At 69.1% G+C, this 22,626-nt stretch overlaps 1 protein-coding gene across 1 annotated transcript in view; it reads right to left on the reverse strand.

The window, feature by feature from the left end:
* RXRA (retinoid X receptor alpha) overlaps positions 1-22,626 on the reverse strand; it is a 38,700-nt gene that overhangs the window by 9,226 nt on the left and 6,848 nt on the right. The window contains 6 exon segments of the mRNA XM_071217113.1: positions 3,956-4,085; positions 7,846-8,015; positions 14,991-15,170; positions 15,476-15,626; positions 21,152-21,319; positions 21,322-21,395. Coding sequence (XP_071073214.1) covers positions 3,956-4,085; positions 7,846-8,015; positions 14,991-15,170; positions 15,476-15,626; positions 21,152-21,319; positions 21,322-21,395 — 873 coding nt within the window.

A 22,626-nucleotide genomic window follows, 5' to 3' on the forward strand; every position in this document is an offset into this window, starting at 1 on the left:
AAGGCCCTTCCTGTGTGCGTGGCGAGCTCGCGCCACAGGGCAGCCCCGGACGGCCGCCTGCAGGCAGGTCCTGAGAGCAAACTCTGGACAAGCCACAAGGGCTGCGAGGAGCATGAATTATCAACCCCAAATCAGCTGTCGGAACAGCACGACCAACCAGAGCTCTGTCACCTGAGGCTCGAGTCCCCACAGGCCCAGGCGGGCGCGCAGGCGCTTAGAAGGCCGAGGAAGCACCGCGAAGGGCAGCGGTGTCGGGCCACGCGGCCTCAGCAGGCCTGGACACAGGTGGGCGGACCGTCCTCAGGACGGCCACCGCGGGGACCGCCTGGGCCAGCTCCCGGCCCCCGGCCACAGTGCCTGGGGAGGGTCTCATTTAGTCTACCAGCCCACCAGCAAGGGTCAGCTCCCGTTGACAGGGGAAACTGAGGCACGGGGCAGGACACCCATTGCCAACACCCCGCGCCTGGCAAGTGGCGGCTGGTCTCTGGGACCCCTGGCGCCTGCCCTCTGCCCCATGACCGCCTGACCCTGGCTGAACCATTCACAGAGCCCCTTCGGGACGGTGACCTTTGTCCCACAGAGGGGCAAGTCCCCGTTCCCACGTCACCATCAGAGAGTGGAGGGCCGGGGAAGGCATAGGCCGGGCGCCGGGGCCCTGCCCCACGGGTTCCCATACCCGGCCCCACACACGCACAGGTTGTGGCCTCCTGCCCCCCAGGTGTCCTCCCACCTCCCCAGGTGTGTGCCTCCCCCCCCCAGGTGTGTGAATTCCTGCTCCCCCAGGCATGCTGCACCGCCCAGGTGTACTAGCAAGAATGGCCCCCACATATGCTGATGCCTAGCACCTACAGGGGTGACACCTGCCCACCCAGGCATGCTGCACCCCTAGGTGTGCCCCCCAGGGGTGCTGGGAAGGACAGGCCCGGAGCAGCTCCCCCGAGATCAGCGCAGGAATGGCAGGAGGGCTAAGCGCATGCCCTCTGCTCCTAGGGAGGCAAAACGCTCTGACGGACGATGCAGGACCAGAAGACAGCCAGTGCCTGGCACAGTCCAGCCCGTCCACAGAGCCCGGCCCCCGGCCCACCATTCTGCACCATCAACACACGTGCCAGCATTCTAAAGGCTCTGACAAGTCCTGCAGTGGAAATATCTTCCTTTGTTCAACCAAGCACTTCCCAAACCTCCTTGCCTGGGAATCCTCTTTCACACCCACAAAAGGCTCTAGTTTCACATTTTCAGGAACACTGATCTAGGTGACTGCAGCGGTTTGACATGGTTATGAATTCCAGAAATAGATACTGAATTACGTTTGTAATCTGGTCTGTACCTGGGTGTGACTGAGTTATGATTAAGGCTTTGATTGGGCCACATTAGTAGGGTGTTGAGTCCCTGCCCCTTGGTGGGTGGGGACTCAGATAAAAGGCATGGCAGAGGACAGAGTTGGGAGTTTTGATGTTGGCGTTTTTTTTTTGTTTGTTTTTTTTTTTAATATTTATTTATTTATTTAATTCCACCCCCCCTCCCCTGGTTGTCTGTTCTTGGTGTCTATTTGCTGCATCTTGTTTCTTTGTCCACTTCTGTTGTCGTCAGCGGCACGGGAAGTGTGGGCGGTGCCATTCCTGGGCAGGCTGCACTTTCTTTTCACACTGGGCAGCTTTCCTCACGGGTGCACTCCTTGCGCGTGGGGCTCCCCTACGCGGGGGATACCTTTGCGTGGCACGGCACTCCTTGCGCGCATCAGCACTGCACATGGCCAGCTCCACACGGGTCAAGGAGGCCCGGGATTTGAACCGCGGACCTCCCATATGGTAGACGGACGCCCTAACCACTGGGCCAAAGTCCGTTTTCCTGATGTTGGCGTTTTGATGTTGCTGGACACTGAAGCCTTAAGCTGGAGCCCCGGGAAGTCAGCTCACAGAGGAGAGAAGCCAGCCCCAGGAAGAGGAACCCTGAACCCAGAGAGAAGCAAGACTCTGGAAGAGAAGAACCCAGGAAGCCTGAGCCCTCGCAGGCGTCGGCAGCCATCTTGCCCCAAATAGACTTTGGTGAGGGAAGTAACTTATGCTTTACGGCCTGATATCTCTAAGCTCCTACCCCAAATAAACACCTTTTATAAAAGCCAGCACATTTCTGGTATTTTGTATCAGCACTCTTTTGGCTAATACAGTGACCCCCCCCCCCAATTTGACAAACAGGGAAACTGAGGCCCAGGGCCCTTCACCTGAACATCTGCCTCTCCCTCTGCCTGAGATGCCCCCGGACGGTGCCCGGCACAAGCCAGGTGCCCAGCGGTGGCGGGAGGCGGCTGCAGGGCACAGGGCCTTCCCTAGCAACATGTGCCCAGGGCACGGGACACACGGGAACGGCGCTGGGGCAGGGTCGGGCACACACCAGGCTGCGCCTCGGCCGGCCCTCCCTCCCGCCCTCCACCCCACGTGCCAGCCCGTCTCTCGCCTCGTGCCGCGTGGACCGCGAGCTCGTTGGGGCCTTAGGAACGAGGCAGGGGACAGCTAAAGAGCACGCCGCGGGCGCACCCCCTCCTGAAGGTTCCCGGACAGGCGCAGGGAGCCTTGGCTGAGGGAGGGCTCCCAAGCCCCCCGCGGCAGACACGGCGCCCACAGCCACCAGCCAGGGGACCGCCAGTCCGTGGGCGCTGCAAAGCTGGGGCTGCTGCACCCCACCGCGGCGGCTCAGACAACGTGGCGGGCGCTCCAGGGAGAGCCGAGGCCGCTCTGCGTGCGGCAGCTTCCTCCCGGCCTGGCAGCCGCAGGGCGGGGCCTCGGGGCCGGGCTGACCCGCCACGGCTGGGTCAGGTGCCAGTGCCTCTGCCACCAAGGCCGGCCGGCCCGAGAGTGGGGTTGCAGGGGGCAGGCCCCGCCAGGGCCCCACGGCGAGTCTGCAGCGCCGCCCGGCGCCTGGAGGGCCTCCGTCACCCTCCCCGAGCAAGGACGAGCGAGGGGCCTGCTGAGACGCAGGGTCCACGGCCAGCATGACCGCCAAGAGCCCCGGGGACTCCAGCTGCCCAGCGGCCGGCTTGGGCCTCAGCTGCCTCCGCTGCCAGGCAGGACCTGCCCTTTCACCCTCGTGGGGTGGCGGCGACTTGGGGGTCACTGGGTGGGCGAGTCAGAATCAGAACCTGAAGGCGGCACCCGCCCCTCTGCGCCCAGCCCCGAGCACCCGCCCGGAGCGCTCGCCCCACGCCTCCACGCAACAGCCCCCAGGGCACATGGGGAAACTGAGGCATGGAGTTCTTAAGAGCCTTCACCAGGTCCAAGGCCCCTGTGAGGCCAGCTCCGCTGTGCTCCCACAGACCACTCTGAGGGCAGCTCCCCATGCTTCCCCTGGACCCCCTCCATGAGGGTGGCTCCCCTGTGCCCCACCCCGGCTCCCCCCCACCACGGGGTGAGTCCTCCACAATCGGGCAAGGCGCCTCAGGCCTCAGGCCTTGACCGTGGACCCGACGAGGCCTGGCTCTCGCCCAGCGCAGGGAGGCCAGCCCACCCGGCAGGAGCACGCAGCTACCTGGGCTGCCACGGGAGCCGGGACCCTCGCCCGCTCGCACCGCCAGCGGGAACCTGTGCTAAGGACCCCGGGCACAGAGCCCCCTGCTCTCTCAACAAGAACAGACGAGGACAGAGGCACAGGGCTCCGCGGGGAGGGCCGCGGCTCCCCCCACAGGCGCCTGTCCCCGTGCCGGGGGTCTCTGCTGCCCACCCTCAGAGCACCCTCCACCACGTACACAGCAGTCCCTGCCTGGAAGAGGAAGAAGAGAAGGGAAACCGAGGCTCGAGCCACAGGCCTATTCTGACAGCCCCAGGCTGCACAAGGCAGGATCAATCTGTCTGCCCAGCTCTGGGGCACCTGCGGCCCCTGCCCTGCCCAGCACCCCCAGTACCCACCCCGGGCGCGGCCGCTCCCCTGCCCAGCGCCCCCCACCCCAGGCACGGCCGCTCACCTGCCCGCAGCAGGATGACCTGGTCGTCCAGCGGCAGCTCCGAGAAGTGCGGGATGCGCTTGGCCCACTCCACCAGCGTGAAGAGCTGCTTATCGGCCGCTTGGCAGATGTTGGTGACGGGGTCATTCGGCTACGGCGAGAGGGAGGCATCACGTCAGGTCCATACCACCAACGCGCCCACGGAGAATGAGGTCCAGACATGCCCGTCCCCGCGGCAGCAGCACAAAGGCCCCGAAGCTGCCCGCGTGCCAGGCCAGAACCTGTGTGCGCCGTCCGCGCCACAGGAGGACACAGGGGACGGGGCTGAGTTACGGGCCTCGGGAAGGGAGCTGCGCCTGGGCTGAGGGGGGGGCCTGGAGGCCCCAGGGGTGTCCGTATGGGGAGGCAGGAGAGGGACGCCAGGACGGACACAGAGGCAGCGAGGGGAGGGGCGGCGCCGCAGCGGGTCTCGAAGGCGAGGATGGGGCGGTGGGCAAGGGGTGCAGGTGGGACCCAGGGCAACAGAGCCCCCAGGGCGTCCAGGGGCCGCAGCCCTGCCGGCAGCTGGACTGTGACCCAGTGAGGACGTGTTAGAATCCTGCCCTCCAGGGCTGGAGAGGAACCCACACGGCTTTAAGCCACTGAGGCCCCATCACAGCAGCGAGAGGACACGCACACAACCGCGGAGCCCGCTCACTCCCCGCCACGGCCTGGGCAGGAGGCGAGACGCCGCGGGGGAACTGTCAGTCACGCAGCGGGTGGGAGCGGGGTGCTGCCCCTTGAGTGGGCATGGAGGTGAAAGCTCAGGGTAGGGCAGGCAAGTCAACGGGCCTTCAGGCCTTCTGGAATGTTCTACCCAGAGGGGCTAATCCAACTCAGGGTCTGATGAGCCGGGACCTGGACGGCTCACCTGGCCACAGCAGGACCCATGCCGAGAGCCCGATGCAGGAGCAAACACCTCCCTTTAAAAGCTTCCTGTAGAGAGAGTGTAAACTACAACGTGAACTACCATCCACACGGTGCGGCAGTGCTGCAAACCCACTCGTCAAACGCAGTGAACGTGCCACAAGATGAAAGAGCTTGATGACGTGGGAGGGGTGGGGGGGGTGGGGAGTGGGTATATGGGGACCTCTTAAATATATATATATATTTTAATGTTACATTAAAAAAATGTGAAGTCCCCACATAGCCCCCACCCCCCTCACCCCACTCCTCCCACATCAACACCCTCTTTCATCGTTGTGGCATTTTCATTGCATTTGGTGACTACATCTCTGAGCACTGCTGCACCACATGGATAGTGGTTTACATTGTAGTTCACGCTCTCCCCCAGTCCACCCAGTGGGCCATGGCAGGACACACAATGTCCAGTAACGTCCCTGCAGCACCACCCAGGATAACTCTAAGTCCTGAAGATGCTCCCACATCGCATCTCCTCTTCCCTCTCCCTGCCCTCAGCAGCCACCGGGGCCACTTTCTCCACCTCAATGCTAGGATTTCTTCCATTACTAATCACAATAGTTCCATAGTAGAATATCAGTGCGTCCACTCTAATCCATACTCTATTTCTCCACCCTGTGGACCTGGGATGGTGATGTCCACTCCACCTCTATATCAAGAAGGAGCTTAATATAACGTTTTGTGTGCTCTATGTATCCTTTCAAAAAAAAAAAAAGCAATAATAAACTAAATGGAAAAAAAGCTTTGCAGAGGCAGATGCACAGTCTAAACACGGCCCAGCCTGCCGCAAGGGCGTGCGAGCTTCAGCGGGGAGGCCCAGGTGACAGATGGGGCGGGACTGGTGGGGAGGGCTGGGGGGTGCGGGGGGGAGCCTGGGGCCACAGGGAGAGGCGCCCGGCACGGCCCAGGGTGTGCAGGCAGAGCAGCTCCTGAGCCCCAAGTAGGCTGGGGGGACAGAACGCCGCCTCTACAGGAAGTCCTCCTGGGTGTCCCCTCTGCAGACACACTCCACCTCCAAGGTCCTAACACCAGGTCAAAGTGCGCCCCTCCACACTCGGGGCCCCCACCCCTAACATGGGGGGACAGTTCCCACAGCACCGCCCGAGCCCATGGCACGTGTCAACTGCTCTCTCTGCTTCCCAGCACCCTAAGTCCTGGAGAAATGAATGCCGGCGCGGGGGGACACGAGGAGAGGCCCCTGCCGGGCTGTGAGAGACTCGGGGTCCTGCGTCACGGCTCAGGGATGCGGGGTGCGCCCGCCCCATCACGGAGAGCGTGCAGGCCAGCCCCAGGCTTACCCGCCCCGCCAGAGACCGGCAGACCCCAACACCTCTTCTCTGTCCCCGGGCCTCGGTTTCCCCACCCTGAACAAGACAACTGGTCCAGACCTGCTGACGTCACTGGCCTCGAAATTGCTGAGATGCAAACACACAGGAGGGAGGCCCGAGAACCGGCAAGAGGGACCGGGGCTGGTCAGGGCTGGGTGGACTCGAGAGCCTCAGGGTCTAGCCGGGCAGGGGAGAGGCGGCCCTGGAGGAGCTGGGGGCGGGGGCACCGCCAGGGCGAGTATCGTGCCAGCCCAGGACACTGCCCGCCCCGCCCCTCGGGAGAACCGGAGCCAGGCCAGGCGGCCCGGGCGTCACCGAGCTCTCCCTGCTGTTGAGCTGTGCTGACACCTGGACCGCCCACCTGGGCATGGGCGCTGGCCAGGGGGGACCTGTCGGGCCCTTCCCCAAAGCGGGGCCGGGCCAGCCCGCCAGGGTGGGCCCCCGGAAGTGGGATTCAGGGCAAGCCGCTGTCGAGAGCGGCGCGGCTGGTTCAGAACCCCCTACGGTTCTGGCGAGCCCCGCCCGGGCACGTGGCACCAAACCGCCCTCCCGCTGTGAAACGGTGGTGAGAACAGATGGCAGGGGCTTTCCTTCTCCCAAGTAACATCCTTACTTGGCAAAATAAAAAGCCGGCGAACCCAAGCTGCTTTTGGAGCTCCCCGTGCCTAGAAGCCTCGCAGCTGGCGCCCAGCCCCCAACCCAGACAGGAGAGGTGGGGGGGGGAGGTGGGCCACAGGCCGCGGGGGCCATCACCTCCCACCCAGGCCAGGGAAGGGCCCAGCCCGGGGTCCCGGCTGCAGGACCTACCTGGCCCAGGGCTGGCGGGTGGGTGGGCTCGTCGGGGCAGGGCAGGGGTCCCTGGGCCTCGAGAGGGCAGGGAGGGGCGAGCGCCTCACGGTGGGGAAGGATTAGCCCTGGCTCCCTCTGCAGCCGCCACGGGGCAGGGCCGCAAGAGGGGCGGGGGCTCTGAGCGGAGCACAGGGGTCCAGGCTGCCCTGGGGAGCGCAGGGGGGGACGGGCGCACGGCCTCGGGGTGGCCCAGGCAAGGTCTCGGGGGGGCCGAGCCACAGGGCACTGAGCCCGGCCCAGCCCTGGACCACGGGGGGCAGCCAGACGAGGGCCAGACACGAGGCTGACCCCAGAGCCAGGCCCGCCCTGGCCCCCGGCGCGACCTGCCAGGCAACGGGGCGGGCGCGTGGCCAGCCTGGCTCTCACGGGGCGCTCAAATCCTCGGCTGCTGCAGGGCCCAGACCAGAGACGGCTGAAGGGCCCTGGGCCAAGGGCGCTCGCGTAGCTCCTGGGGGGCCGTGCCCAGCGGCCTGCAGAGCCCCTGTGCCCCGCTGGCACCTCCTCCCACCTTCTCCAGAAGGGGCTTCCGGTAGGCTGGGGAATTGTCCCGCTGGGCTGCCTGGGGGCCCACCCACAGAGACAGGCAGAAAGTGGGGATGGCGGGGCCAGCGCCCGTCCTCGAGGCCCCAGCAGACCCCCCGCCCCGAGGGCCCGACCAGCCGCCCCTGGCACAGCGGGGCCCACGGGCCCTGCCCGCGTTGCCAGGCCAGGGTGCAGCTTGGAGGGGAGGGCGCAGGCAGGCCCGGGTGGGCGCAGCGAGCGGGCGGCACTCACCGAGCTGGGGTTCAGCCCCACGCTGGCCTCCACGTAGGTCTCCGTCTTGGGTTCGACGGCCAGCTCGGCTTCCAGAACCTTCTCCACCGGCATGTCCTCGTTGGCGCTGCTCGTGGACTCCACCTCGCTCTCGCCGCGGTCCTTGCCACGCTGCCGCTCCTCCTGCACGGCTGCAGCACGCCCGGGGAGGGAGGTCAGCGCAGGGCCGGGCAACGCCGGGAGTCCCGAGAGCACATGGCTCGCCCCCCACGCGGGCTCTCTTGAGGACACTCACACAGGAGCCCGCCGGGGGCACACTCACAGAGCCGACGGCTCACCCCCAATCCAGGGTGGGGGGGCTTTGGTAGGGAGTGGGGCCAGAGAAAGCCAGGAAGGCTTCCTGGAGGAAGTAACAGGAAGGAAGTGTGATGGGCCAAGGCAGCAGCAAGCGCAAACAATCAGAGATAGGAAACAGTGCGCCGGCTGGCTCAGGAGCGCACAGGGTCCCATCAGGGGAGGGGGCCAAGGGTGGGACAGAGCTCCAAGGAAGCGCACGAGCCCCAGGGAGGGCGGCGAGGGCCCCACGGCAACGGGGCGCCGGCAATGGACCAGGCTGAGGCTGACATCCGGGGAAGCCCCTTCCAGGACCAGGAGAGTGACCCAGGTTAGGAACAAGCCGGCAGGCGTGGGGCGCGTGAGGGGGCCTGGCGGGGGGCACGTGGGCCAGCCAGGGTGGTCAGGGTGGCCAGCGTCGGGGCCCCCAGTGAGCGAGGCCGGGAGGGGCGGGCCTTTGGGGGGCAGGGCAGGAGGCCGGAGCACCCCCAGGCAGGGTGGGCAGATCACAGGCCTTCTCGGGAGGGCGCGGACCCCCCCCCAAGCTCAGCAGCAGGCCTGGGGAGCACACAGGCACCCGGGGGCCCTGCGGGGCCCCCCCCACGCCCCCTGCCCCCTGCTCTCGGGGGGCGGCACCGAGGACCCTGAGCTGGGGGCACAGACACAGGAGGCGCAGGGGGAGCCACACTCCAGAGGCCACGCCTGGCACAGGGCCGGAGGCTGCCCACCGCGCCCGTGGACGCCCCCACGTGTGGCCAGCAGCCCCTCCCCCCGGGTTCTGATGACCAGAGCGGAGGCCGCCACCGCCCGCCCCGCAGTGCGCAGGCCCACGGCCTCCGCAGCCCTGCCCCTGCGCGCAGCCCGCCTCCCGCCACCACCCGGGCCTCTGGACGCTCCCCCTGCAGGACGGGAGCTTGGGCAGGTGGCGTCCAGGGCCTCCCCAGCCCAAGAACGCTGCCCCCCCACACACCCCTGGACGCTGCAAGAGAAAGGCCTGCAATGCAGGGACCGGGGAGCCCCCAGGCCAGGAGCATCGGGGAACGGAAAGCAGGAACTGGAGCTGGAGCTGCCCTCTGGCGCCGGGCCCACCCTCAGGCCGGGAGAGCCCACCCAGGCCAGGCCTGCTCCCTGCCCGGGGCTCCTGGCGGCCCCGACTCGAGGACAGCCCTGCCCGGCCCCTGCCACGTGGCCGCCCGCCAGAGCCTTACAGCCCAGTGGACACCCCCACGGGCGGCCCAGGGAGGGAGGCTCCGCCAAGGGCCAGCCCACCCAGCCACGCTCAGGCCGCGGGGGCCGCGGGGCCCTGGACCCTCGCCAGCCCTGCCCGGCCACTGCCCCTCGAGCAGCAGTACCGTGCATTTACCATAAACCCACCCCGGCCACGCCCGTTCCCGGGTCCAGAGAAGGACACGAGGCCACGGCGCGAGGCCACAGCCACCCAGACCTGCTCACCCCTGCGGTGGACGCCACGTACCTGTGCTGCCCCCGCCAGGCCCTCCCCAGCCGCGGCCCCCACCCCCCGCCAGGCTGCAGGGGCCACTCAGCCAGTGGCCGGTCCCCAAGCCCACCCTGCTCCCCACCGGCCCCAATCCATGCACAGAGCACAGGGGTGACTCCCAGGGACCCTGGCCTTGGTGCACCTGCTCACGCCCTGTCCCCTCACCAAGGTCGAGCTGGGTGGTGGGTGAGCCCTCCTCCCCACCACAGCCATGCCCCCACCTGGGCACGTCTTCTCCCCTCCCTCCCCAGGACCCTCGCCCACGCGGCTGGCGGTGTGGAGGTCGGCAGGGCCCTGCGCCTGTCTCCTGCTGCGTGCGCTCCTGTCCTGGCTTGGGTGGGTAGCACCCACTCACCCCTCAACCCGGCGCCTGACACCCTGGGTTGTAGAGAGAGGCCTCCCACGCCCCCACAAGCAGCAGTCCCATCCCAGAAGCCAGCGAGCGCGGCCCCTCCGTCCTCCCCAGCCCCGTCCTCCCCAGGCCCTGGCCGGGCGCCCGGGGAGACTCGGGAGAGGGGCTTTCCGTCCCCACAGCGGGTCCCGAGGCCCGGGGCGCCAGTCAAGCCTCCAGGCCACGGCCAGGGGGCCGAGGCAGCCCGAGGCCCAGCCTCTGCAGGCCGGGCTTTCCCAGAAGCCCTGGCAGCGGTGGGGGCTGCAGGTGCAGGGCGGGTGGCCCAGGGCCCGGGGACGCTGAGGGGGCCCTGCCCCCCCCGCCAACCAGACCCAGCCCCTCAAGGAGCCCCCTCCCCGCGTCACCTTCCCCATCAGATGACGAGGCGCAGGCCCTGGAGGGCTGAAGGACCCCCGGCGAGGCCCCCACTGGGGCTGACCACGGCCAGTCAGTGCCGAGAGTGCAGCCCAGGGCGGCCGGGACCAGACCAGGGGACCCCAGGCCCCGCACTCAGGAACGGGTCCCAGTTGGACCCACCTGAGGGGGACACGTTCAGCTTGACCGCGTTTCACCAGGTGTGGGGACAGCGCCTGATGGGGTGGGCACGGCTCAGCTCTCAGGCTGCAGGACCGGGAACCAGACGGCCCGGACCCCCAGCCCCACTGGCACCCCCAGACCCCCAGCCCCACCCGGTACCTCTAGGAGCCCAGCCCAACCCAGCAGCCCCCAGGTCCCCAGCTCCACCTGGCACCTCTAGGACCCCCCGGCCCTACCCAGCACCCGCTGGGCCCGCAGCCCCGCCCCCCCCCCAGCACGCCCAGGCCCCCAGCCCCACCTGTCACCCCCTGGGCCCCCAGCCCCACCCGGCACTCCCAGGCCCCTCCCTGACTCTCAGGGATGGGTTCCCTGTCTGCAAAGTACAATCAAAGTGCTTCCCTGGGGACCCACCCTCGAGAACGTGCCTGGCACGCAGTAGGCCCTCAAAGCCACCACGGCCCATCGCCAGGCCCGGGGAGCTCTCCCCGGGGGCTCCCCAGATGCAGCAGCTGCAGGGACCCCTACACACACTGTGACGGTGGTCTGGGCGTGGGGGCAGCACGGCGGCGGCCCCGGGTGCCCGGGCAGGGCGCGGAGGCGGCGGCGCGGGGGAGCAGGATTCCGGGCACCTGCGCCCGCAGCGGGGCCGCCGAGAAGTCAGCAGCGAGGGTCCCGCGAAGGCTCTGGAGCCTGGAGGCCCCGGCGGCCCCGCGCAGTCGCTGCGAACGTCACGGCTCTATGCATGCCGGGGGGCCAGGCCTCGCCCGCTCGGGGGCCCGAGACGCAGCTGCGTCTGATCCGTGTGCCCTGGCACCGCGCCTCGGGCAGGGGCGTCTGTGAGCACGGGGCCTCCTCGGGCGCCGCGGGCGGGCGGAAGAACGGGGGGCAGCCGGCGGGGCAGCCCCAGACACCAGCGTCACGTCACACGCCACACCCCCAGGCCCTGGCTCCCGCTCGGAGCCCCCAGCCCCGCGCCGACCTCCCCCCACAGCCATCTGCAAATATGCCTGGAGAGGGCGGGCGCCTCCGCGCAGGCTCGACCCCGGCACGGCGGGACCCCGACACCGGGGCACAGGGGACGCCCAGGGGCCGCGTGCGATGCCCGGGGCGGTAACGGCAGTCAGCCCCGTGGTGGGCATGGCCGGGGGCCGGGGGCGCCTCCTGGGTGCACGGCCGGGACGGAACCGCACGAGAAAGCCCCTCTGCAGCCACCTCAGGACAGGGCGATGGGTCCCCCACAGCAGGGAGTCCTGCCAAGCTGACCTAGCCCAGAGGACAAGTCCCCCCTTCTCGCAAGGATTCAATTCAGGACATGCACTCCTCACACGTGAGAGCACCACAGGTACACACACCCTGGCGCCCACCCACTGCCCAAGCCCACCACGAGCCAAGGACAGAGCTGTCTTCTCTCAACAAGCGTGGGAAACAGAAAAAGAAACAAGAGGGTCAGAGTGGCAAACGCAGGCAGCATGGGAGCAGCCCAGGCTCTTACACTATAGTAGGAACGTGTGGGGCCATGTGGACCTGTGCACACGCACCCACTCACATACTCGTGCACATATATAGTATGCCTACACACAGACAGCATACATATGCACGTGTGTATAACACAAACACGCACACACGTGCACAGACTTGCACGCATAGACATGTACATGCATGCACTCACCGTGCACACACATGCCCGTACACACTCTCATCCACTCACACACGTGTGCACACACCGGACGCTCCCGTTTCCTCACCCAAGTCCCTTAAAGCTGGGCGGAAGTGGGAAGCAAAGGGCAGCAGAGAGGAAGTGGGGGGGTGCCTTCCTGGAGAGGAGGAGGAAGGAGAGCAGCGGGGGGGGCGGGGCGCAGCGCTCCCAGCCCAGCCGGGGTCACCCCAGCATGGGAACCGGGTCTCCCCCATCAGACTGGGAGAACCCACACCCGCCGCGAGTCCACAGACAGGCCAGGGCTCAGCCGGGAGCCCCAGGATGTGGCGTCGGCCCCAAGCCCCTCCTGCCCAGCTCCAGGAATGCCGTGGACCCAGCTGGCGGCGCTGCCCGCGTGTGCAGGCCCCACCGCTGCCCGATGCCACGTGCTGTCACCCACGGCGTCCCACACCAGCCCCGAGTGAGGCTCCGTGTCCACGGAGGTGGCCAGGCAAAGCTGCTGCCTGAGCGGCCACGCAGTGCCACTCCCCTGGTGTGGAGAGGGCCGGGCAGCCCCCGTCCTGCCCGCTGGGCAGCCGGCTGCCCCCAGGGCGAGCACCACCCCGACGTGGGCGGCCCCCAGCCCCTGCCACGCCAGCACCTCCCCAGGAGGGTCTGCCCAGGAGGGAAACGGGGGACAGGCTGCCTGGGGAACGAGGGGCGGCACGCTCGCCACCACCCACCTGGCACGGGCCATCGCCAGACCCAGGGTCTGCGTCGGGGACGGACCAGTGACTTCTGGGCAGCACCAGCCCTGAGGCTCGACAACGGCACTAGGGGGGCCGGGCACAGTCTCCCCAGGCCTGGGGTGGGGGGCAGCTGCAGAGGCTTTGCGGGGGCTCCCGGGAAGACCAGGCGCTGAGAAACGCCACCTCCTCCGTGCGCCACGTCCGCTGGCGCCACGTCTGCCAACGGTCCCAAACCTTCGCGGACGCCGCTCCCTCGGGCCGGGTCCGTGGACGCTGCCTGCTGCCACCCCCTCGTGTCAGGGTCCACCAGTGCCCCCTCCCGCCAAGCCCCGTCCGATGCCGCGGAGCCCGGGTGACCGCCGCCTGGAGCTGCGCAGAGCTGGAACGGGAGGGTGTGCCGACTCCCCAAGCTGCACGCTGCAGGCCGCACCCCGCCCCAGCAGGCGCCCTCTGCTCTCCAGCCAGGCCACACTCTCCACAGCCCGGACCTGCCAGGCTGGTCCAGACTCTCCACGCGAGCGCCCACCTGACCCTGCCCAAGTTTGTAGGCTTGGGGGCCGGCGCTGGCCTCACCGCCTCCAGCAAGCCCTCCCTGACTAGGCAACAGCCGCCTTCCGCCCGGGCAGCTAAGGGCACAAGGTCTGGACTGAGAGCTGGAGGCTGGCCTCCAGCCCGGCTGGGTGACCCCAGACAAGCCCAGCCCTCTGGGCCTCGGTTTCTCCATCTGCACAGCGAAAGGCAGGCCTGGGCGAGCTCTCACCACACTCACGGGGACACGTGTCTGATCAGAAAAGCCTCGTATGCAGACGGTTCGAGCAGCCCTGGGGCTCAGGGCTCCACCCACGGGACCCCTCCCTGGGGAGTTGGCGCCCCCAGACCCGTCGCCCTCCCTGCTGCCCCCACCCTCACACTAAGTGGCCCCAGCCGATGATGCCCACCTGGGCTGCCCCAGGTTCCCCTGCCGTGCCCCTCGCCAGCCTGGCAGGCTGCAAAGGAAATCCTGCAGGCGCTCACGGCCCAACTGAGGTTTTGATTTCTCGGTGAGAACAATTAAGGCTGAGAAGGTGCCAGAAAAAGAAATAAAAAGAATAAAATGGGATGAAAAGCCCCACCAGCACATGAGGCCTTCCAGCAGGGCGCTGGCAGCTCCGCTTCTGGCTCGCGGACTCCGCCAGGGGCCGGGGCAGAAGGAGCAGGACGAGCAGCTGGCCACGTGGGGCACGGCAGGGGACAGCCTCAGCGGAGAGGAGGGGCTTCCGTGGTCTGGGGTAACAGACCGCGCGGGCCCTGGCCCTGACTCGCCTTCCAACCCAAGGCCAGGGGCCACGCCTGGCGAGCCACACCCCCATACCCACCGCCCCCCGTCAGCAAACCGGGAACCAGGGGTCTGCTCAGAGTCAAGAGGCTGCCGCAACTGCAGGAGAAATGGGACAGCTGCAGCAGGAAAGCAGGAGCAGGGCCGGGAGGTGGCACACGCAGGTGGGGGGCCAAGGGCAGGCGCCGCTGGACGCCTCGGCCACCCCAACGCTTCCCAGCCCCACCTCTGTAAGGCCTGTCCACAAACAGAGCTCGAGAATCCCAAAGCTGATGCGTTGGCCCCGCTGCTCCAAGGGTGGGATGCAAGGGGAGGCTGCAGGGGGACCCAGAGGCCCCTGGCCCCCAACATGGCGGTCTCTGGAGGCCGCTGGCCTGCCCGGCCGCCCCCGTGCTGGACCGCCAGAGTGCGCTACGGAGCGGCCCACCCCGACCACAGTAGGTGCTCAATAAAGGCCTAGAGAGGTAGACTGCGGCAGGGCAGGAAGGTAAGGGCCTGGCACTGAGCCAAGGCAACCCCCAACCCCGAGAGAGCATGCTGCCCACAGGAGGCACTGCCTCTCAACCAAGGAAGCCCCCCGCCAGCAGGGACCCCGAGTCCAGAGCCAGATCCTGTCCTCGGGGGCCCCCAGCCCCAGGATGCAAGGGCAGGTGCCCCGGGTGTCTCGGACCCGCCCCCAGCCCCCCTGTCCGCCGCCCAGGGCCCACCTTCCCGCTTCATGCCCATGGCGAGGCACTTCTGGTAGCGGCAGTACTGGCACCGGTTGCGCTGCCGCTTGTCGATCAGGCAGTCCTTGTTGTCGCGGCAGGTGTAGGTCAGGTCCTTGCGCACCGTCCGTTTGAAAAAGCCCTTGCAGCCCTCGCAGCTGTAGACGCCGTAGTGCTTGCCTGCGGGCGGCGGCGGGCGCTGAGTGCCACCCCGGGCCCCTGCCCCGGGCCCCGCCCCGGGCCCCAGCCCTGCATGCCCAGCAGGCCTGGACCCCCGTCTCTGCTCGGACCCTGCCCTGCTTACCCGAGGAGCATCCCTCTCGGGGCGCTGGGGACCCGGGGGCAGAGGCACAGGCCCCCACCCCGGGCACAGCTCGGAGGAGAGGCACCGCCCCACCCCAACCACCCGGGGCTCCCACCGCGCCTGATGGGGACACCAGCAGGCCCCAAGGGGAGGGCCCCCGGGGGCCCAGGGCCCCCCCTACCTGAGGAGCGGTCCCCGCAGATGGCACAGATGTGCTTGGTGAAGGACGCCATGCTCCCCGAGGGGTGCGCGGGCACCTTGAGAACGCCGTTGAGGCCCAGGGGCGGCTTGACGTCCTCGCTGCTGCTGACGGGGTTCAGGGGCGAGCCGAGCTGCGGGGGCGGTCAGGGGGCCGGGGGTGGGCGGCAGCGCCATGGCAGGCGGCGAGCCCGGGCCCCGCCCTCCACGGCAGACCCCTGGCGCCAGGCGCGGAACTGCCCGGGACCCCGCCGCGCCCCCCACCCGCAGCCCTGCAGGCCACCCCCTGGGGGGCATCTCCCCGGGCGGGCCCGCGCGGCACGTCCATCGACAGGCGGGGGCTCCATGACCGCGTCCCGCAGCGCCTCTGGGACCCCCGACCCACAGCCCAGCACGGCGGGGCGGGAACAGCTTCCCGCCGGGCGCCGCCGCCCGGGGCGCGGGGGGCAGGGGGCGGCGCGCCTTGAGGACGGGTGCGCCGCGGGCGCCGCGCACCTGGCTGCCCCCTCCGCCCGCCCGACGGCGCAGCGGCCCGCCTGACGCCGCGCCAGCAGGAAGCGTGGGAAAGTCACCCCGTCGCCCTGGCAACGGCCGCCGGGGCCGCGATGACACAGCAGTTTTGGTTCCGCCGCTCCCAGCCCAAGGCTCCCGTCAGCGCCACGGGCCCGCGGCTCCCCGCGCCCCTCCGGCCGGCCCGGCTCCCGGCAGGCAGGACCCCGGCCGGCAGCCCCCTACCCCCACTTCCCCAAACATCCCGAGAGAGGCGGAAATCACCAGTCCCCGGGCCGGGCGGCAGCTGGCAGCCCCCGGGCACCGCCCCCGCGGGCCTCCCTCTTCCTTCCACGCGGCCCCCCGCCCCCACCCTCCTTTCTGGCGGCCCCCCCACGGCCTGGCCCAGGCGCCCCCCTTCCCCCACCCCCAGCTCTAGGCCCTTCTCTGATGGTGGGGCGGGGACTGCAGGGGCAGGGGGCCCGATCCCCCCGGGCGCCATCAGGAAGGAGGCGGGGGGAGGCCAGGGCACCTCTCCCCGAGTATCCAGAGAGGCCCGAGAAGGGCGCGCGGCCCACCGGGCGGACCCCAGAGGCCTGCCGTGCTCGCCCTTGTCGGGCGCAGACTGTGGGGGACCCTGCTCCCCAGCTGCGGGCACTAAGGGCAAAGCTGTGGCTCGGCCTCTCGGAGCCAATGAGTAACCCCTGAGCACGTGGTCCCCCACACAGATGGGGGAACCGAGGCCCTCGAGGGACGGGCCTTGCCCAGAGCCGCTCGGCGAGGACGGACCTCGTGTTCCGCGGTCCCGTACGTGCCAAACCTGCCTGCCCAAGCACGGGCAGTCCCAAGGCCACAGGGCAGGGGGCGGGGGCCGGCAGCGGCTCCTCCAGGGCCCCGAGGCTTTGGGTTGTGTCCTCCCTGCGCTGTGTGGCGTGGAGACGGCTTCCCGTCACACTGCGCCCGTCCCCTGCCTGCAAATCCGATGGCATCACGCCATGCGCCGGGGGGCTGATGTGAGGACAAGCGCGCAGCCACCAGCAGGGGCTGCAACCAGGACGGCCAGCCGCTCAGACGGGCCCTGGGGGACAGGGGGGGCCCCCAGGCAGAGGGAGCTGGCAGAGCACGTGTGAGGTGAGCACAAAAGGACAGTTAGGAAGAGGAAAAGAAGCCGTCTGGGTGCTCTCTTTGTGCCACCGCAATAGGGAGCCATGGAGGGTGACGGAGCAGGGCCCCCGAGCACCCCCGCAGCTGCCAACCTTCTCACACTGGGGTGTCCAGGGCGGGCCCCTGAGGGGATCGACGTCCTGGGCAGGACCAAGGAGAGGAACTGGTGCGCTTCCTCTTTCGGCGGTTGCCCCGTATCACGCGGGGGTGGAGGGCACGGGAGCCAGCAGCTGTCTCCCAGCACCCATGTGCAGGGCCTGCAGCCTGACCTAGGTAAACTGAGGCAGAACCTCAGCAGCAACGTGGGCTAGCCACGGCCCACACCAGGGAGGATGGGATGGAGCAACGAGCCACACTGCCCGGACAGAGCGAGGCCAAGCCGGCTCCAGTCTGCACCCAGTCACCCCTGCTCCCTGTCAGCCCAGCACTCGGCCAGAGGCTCTGGGAAAAGGGGCAGCCAAGCGGGAGCCCAGGAGAGAGGCCCCCTCGTCACTGCAGCCCCGAGGCCACCCCCTCTGCTGCCCTGGGCTCAACCGTGCAAGGCTACAGTCAGCCACGGAAACGTGCTCCTGCCCACCCCAGCTCCAAGCGGACGGCCTTGGGCCCAAGTTCAAAGCTTCCACCCCGAGTGAGGGGCGGCCCCGACGTGCATCTGCCACACACGCATATCCCCCCGTCACCGCCCTTCGCCCCTCTGGGCACTGCTTCCCCTTCACGTACCCCATCTTCCGGGAGACGCAGGGTGCCAAGAGCCCCTCGCCCAAGCCTTGCGATTCTGCACACGGCCAGGGTGGGGCCCGTCCCATTTCCCCTTTCACATCCTTGGCATCTATTTCAGTTCCTGCCGGGGCCTCCGTTGTCATTGCGCCCCACGCGGGTCTCCCCTGCCCACCCCTGGCTTCGTCTGCCCTCTGCGCCCACAGCAGCCCCAAGGCAGGGACCGCCACGCTCAGGCTGGGGTGCGGTTCCCTCTGCACCAAGCCCGCCGGCCTTGCTGCACCTGCACCCGTCCCTGCCTGTCCCTGGTCAAGGCAGCCACCTGCATGCTCTGTGGGCCTGGCCGATGCCCAGCTGCCAACCCGTAGCATTCACAGCTCACGCGGGCTCTCATCCATGGGACATCGTGCTGTGGGCCCCACCGGAGGGCGTGGGCAGTGCTGGCCACCGGGGCCCGGGCAGGCGCTCCCCTGGGATGCTCTGCTGCTCTCCCTCTGAGCCAGACACGTGGGGTTTCCACGAGGCCTCGGGGCCGCCCAGCCCCTGGCTCAGCCTTTGGGGCCCTCCCTGCCCAGCCAACCAACACCTGCGGTGACTGCAGCGGGCCAGGCGCTGCCAGGTGGGCTCTGGGACACCCCCGGGTCTCATGCTGGGGGAGGCCCCAGACCAGGGAGAGGGCGTTGGGGACTGGACAGCTGTGGCCAGGCCGGCTCTGCCCAGACCTACGCCAGGCATCCATTTCCCACAGGACAGTTGGAGCAATTTGACATGGTTATGAATTCAAAAGATAGATACTGGGTTATGTTTGTAATCTGGTCTGTACCTGGGTGTAATTAAGTTATGATTAGGGCTTTGATTGGGCCACGCCATTAGGGTGTTGACTCCCCACCCCGTGGTGGGTGGGACTCACGATAAAAGTCATGGCGAAGGACAGAGCTGGGGGTTTTGACGTTGGAGTTTTGATGCTGGAGTTTGATGCTGAAGCCTTAAGCTGGAGCCCCGGGGGGAGAGAGCGTTTGCCTGACAGTCTACAGCTGACCTTGTGGAGTAACAGAGGAGCTAAGCCCAGAGAGAAGCAAGCCCCAGGAATGTAGGAACCCAGAAGGCCTGAACCCTCACTGACGTCGGCAGCCATCTGGCTCCAAACGTGAAAATAGACTTTGGTGAGGAAAATAGCTTATGCTTTATGGCCTGGTATCTGTAAGCTCCTACCCCAATAAATACCCTTTGTAAAAACCAACCGTTTCTGGCTTTCTGCATCCGCACTCCTTGGGCTGACCAATACGACGGGCCAGGGGAGCGGGCTGGGGGCTCTGGTCTGCACCAGCCTCCGGGCTGGCGGCCCCAGCAGGCAGGGCGCAGCAGAACGCCAGGCTCCCCGAGGAGCGAGGCGGCAGAGAACCTCCCGGGGGCTGCTGCGCCTGAGGCGCTGGGCGGGGGAGGGACACGCCCCCCACTGAGCCACCCACCCTCCCACCAACACCCCACGTTTCCCAGAGGGAGACTCAGCCCCACGGAGGAGCTGCGGACCGGGTGGAGGCAGGCTCCAGCCCGAGCAGGAGGCCGGAGGCCCAGCAGGCGGCGCGGAGCATGGCGGAGCCAGGCTCACCGGGGAGGGCGGACGGCGCCGAGTGGCCACGCAGGGCAATGGGGCAGCTGGGGTCTGTGCCCCGCCCCCGCCCCTCCCTGGCCTGGCCCCGCCCCATCAGCTGCGCGGGGCCCAGAGGCTCGCCCAGGAGCTCTCGGGGCGCCTGCTGCGCTGGGGGCCGTGCAGGAAGCAATGTGGGGGGGGACGAGCGGGGCAAGAGAAGGGCACGCCGGGCCTCGGGGCCCCAGGGATGCGCCCCAGGGCCTGCCCAGCTCCCACGGACCCTGCGCCTTGGCGCCTTCTGCCCAGGAGGCAGACAGGACGCTGGCCACGGAGGGGACTGGCCACAGAGACCACCGGGTATGGGGGTGCCAGGTGTGGGGGGACCACAAGGATCTGTCCTCGGGCCCTCAAGCCACTACAGGGCTCAGGGCTGGGCAGAAGAGGGCGCCAGCAGTGGGGGGGGGGCGGCGCCAGCAGTGGGGGGGGGCGGCGCCAGCAGTGGGGGGTGAGCGCCAGCAGTGGGGGGGACGCCAGCAGTGGGGGACGCCAGGAGTGGGGGACGCTAGGAGTGGGGGGTGCCCGCAGTGGGGGGAGGGGGCGCCAGCAGTGGTGGGCGTCAGCAGGGGGGGCCCCCGGCCAAGCCCCGTGCAGCCCCAGCAGGGCCAGGTGGGCAGATGCACCCACAGGTGCCAAGCGCACCCAGGCCTCTGAGAGAAGAGCGCACAGCAGGTGCAGCCCCCACCCCAGAAACTCCCCTGCCCTTGCACGCCCACCCCGCCCCCAATGGGGCGCCAGGCTTGGGGCCTCCAGAGCCCCTTCTGGCCCTCAGTTCTGCCCCGACAGAAGCTCAGGGCCGGCACCGGCCGAGCCCAAGGGTCCTGGAGGGCGGGCCCAGAGCAGCCCCTGCCACCGTCCGAGGGACAGGTGGCAGCCGGCGTCTTCGCCCGCCCTCTTGCTGCACTGGCGTCACACAGCTGACACCCAGGGCTGGGGCGGCCGTGCCGAAAGCACTGCGGCAGCACCCGGGGCCTCCTGCCTGCTTCTGGGGGCATCGCAGGGGGCCGCACTCAGGACACCGCAGGGCTGCCCGAGGCCGCACTTGTCCCGCGCCCGCCCCCAGGCAGAGGGGGCTCGGCCAGCGCGACCCCGAGAGGACGAGCGCACCTCTAACAGGCACTCGCGCCCCTCCCGCGCCCGCGCCTGGCAGGGTGTCGCCAGCCCGTGCGGATTACCCCCAAAGCTCTCCATCGCCCCGGGGTTGGCCCCAGGCCAGGAAACCCCAAGCCAGCAGGGAGCCCCCAGCCTATTTCGGGGTGGGCCCATGGAGCCGCGGCCGCAGAGCTCCACGAGTATGGGGCACCCACGGCACGGGCCACGGGGCGGCAGAGGGCCAAGAGGAGGACGCGGGGCTGAGGGCGCCAGGGTCGCCGCTTGGTGCCAGCCAGACCGGGGCTCCAGCCCCCCTACGGCACGCGGCCCCCCCCGCAAAGGGCCAGGCCGCTGACACGGCCCCGTGTGGAGCCTGCGGCTCGGGGCGCGTGCCCAGCGGGGGCTGCGGGGGGCTGTCCCCACCCGGGCTGGACCGAACGCCCCAGCCTTGGCCCCACCCCCGGCCCCAGCCCCCCCCTCCTGGCCTCAGGACCTGCTCCCCGGCCCCGCCCTCGCCCTCCCCCTCCCCAGCCCCAGCCCCTCACTCACCTGGGGGCTGCCCGTGCCGAAGCCCAAGGAGGGGGTGGCGGGCACAGACATGGAGTGGGGGCCCATGGGGGAGCTGATGACCGAGAAGGGTGGCCCCATGCCGTTGATGGGAGAGTGCAGCTGCCCAGGCGAGCCGAGCGACGGGCCGATGCCGGGGGCCCAGCGAGGGGTGCAGCGAGGGGGGCAGCCATGGAGCCCCGGCCTGTCGGGGAGCCGAGGGAGGAGTTCACCTGGGTGGAGAAATCTGCAAGACAAGAGGGTACAGGGGGCGGTCAGCGGGGCGTCGGCCGGCGCTGCCTCCCCAGACCCGGGCCCCCACGCGCGTCGCCACGGGGCCGCTGCGTGCCAGGAACCGGCCTGCGCCCTCCGAGCCGCGGGGCGGCTGGGGCGGGGCCACACGACGGCGGCCCCGCTTCACAGGTGCGGACACCGAGGCGGGGTGGCCCTACCAGCTGGCCGGCAGCCGGCCCCTGGCGCACAGTCCGCGGGTCACCAGCCAAGCCACCGGGCAGCGGGGCAGGGACCCCCAGGGTCTGGGTCTGTTTGGCTCTCGTGGGGTGCCGGGGAGGGGCAGGGAGGGTGCACGGGGGCCCCCGGCGCATGCAGAGGGCACCCCAGAGCTGGTGAGTGGGGGCCGCCTCCTGCACGCCAGGCCTTTCGCCTTGGGGACTTCGAAGGCCCAGCGGCGCTTAGGAGGCCTCCCTCATCGCCCCCAGAGACGCGGCAGGAGGCAGCCTGTCCCCGAGGGAGGGTCTCGGGGTGGACCCACGACCCAAGGGCGTGAATAGGCCAGCAGGAAGCCTCGGGGAGCCCTAAGACGGCAGCCCCATCGCGGGCCCCGGCCCTCCCACCCGCAAAGCGGGCTCCCACGCCTCTGAGGAGTCGAGCGGGCGACGGGTCACTGCCTGGCCTTCCGGGGCCCAGGCACGGCGGATCCCCACCTGGCGGTCGTGACCAGTGCTCATGGGCCACGCCCTGGCTGCGCCACCCCAATCGCCCCGGCGACGGTGGCACCTCCCTGAACCCGGGGCGACCCTGCGGTGCCCCCAGGACATGGGAAGGAGGCATGGACACGCGCCCTCCAAGCCTGTGCCATGGCCGGCAGGCGGTTCCCTTCTCACCACCACTCGCCACCCGCACATGGGGACTTGGGCGACAGGCCACGCGCTCGAGTACAGTGCTACCACCAGCAGGTCAGAGCTCGGACCCGACCTGATGGCGCGCTCTCAGCCAGCGGTTTAGGAAACCGCAGGGGATTCTGGTGCTGCGCCCACGTCCCGCCAGGCCCTGCCACCCGTGTCCAGACCCACTCCTCTGGGAGAACGTGCCCACTCCCACCTGGCAGCCTCCAGCCTGCTGGCGCACTTGCTGCCTCGCCTCCCAGAGAGACGGCCAGGAAGGAATCCTGGAAATTCACCACTCAAGTCGGGGGCCCCTCTGCACGGGCCTGGGGTTCAGGGGCGAACCTGGGCACT

The sequence above is a fragment of the Dasypus novemcinctus genome, chromosome 8 (assembly GCF_030445035.2).
Source record: "Dasypus novemcinctus isolate mDasNov1 chromosome 8, mDasNov1.1.hap2, whole genome shotgun sequence".
Taxonomy (NCBI): Eukaryota; Metazoa; Chordata; class Mammalia; order Cingulata; family Dasypodidae; genus Dasypus; species Dasypus novemcinctus.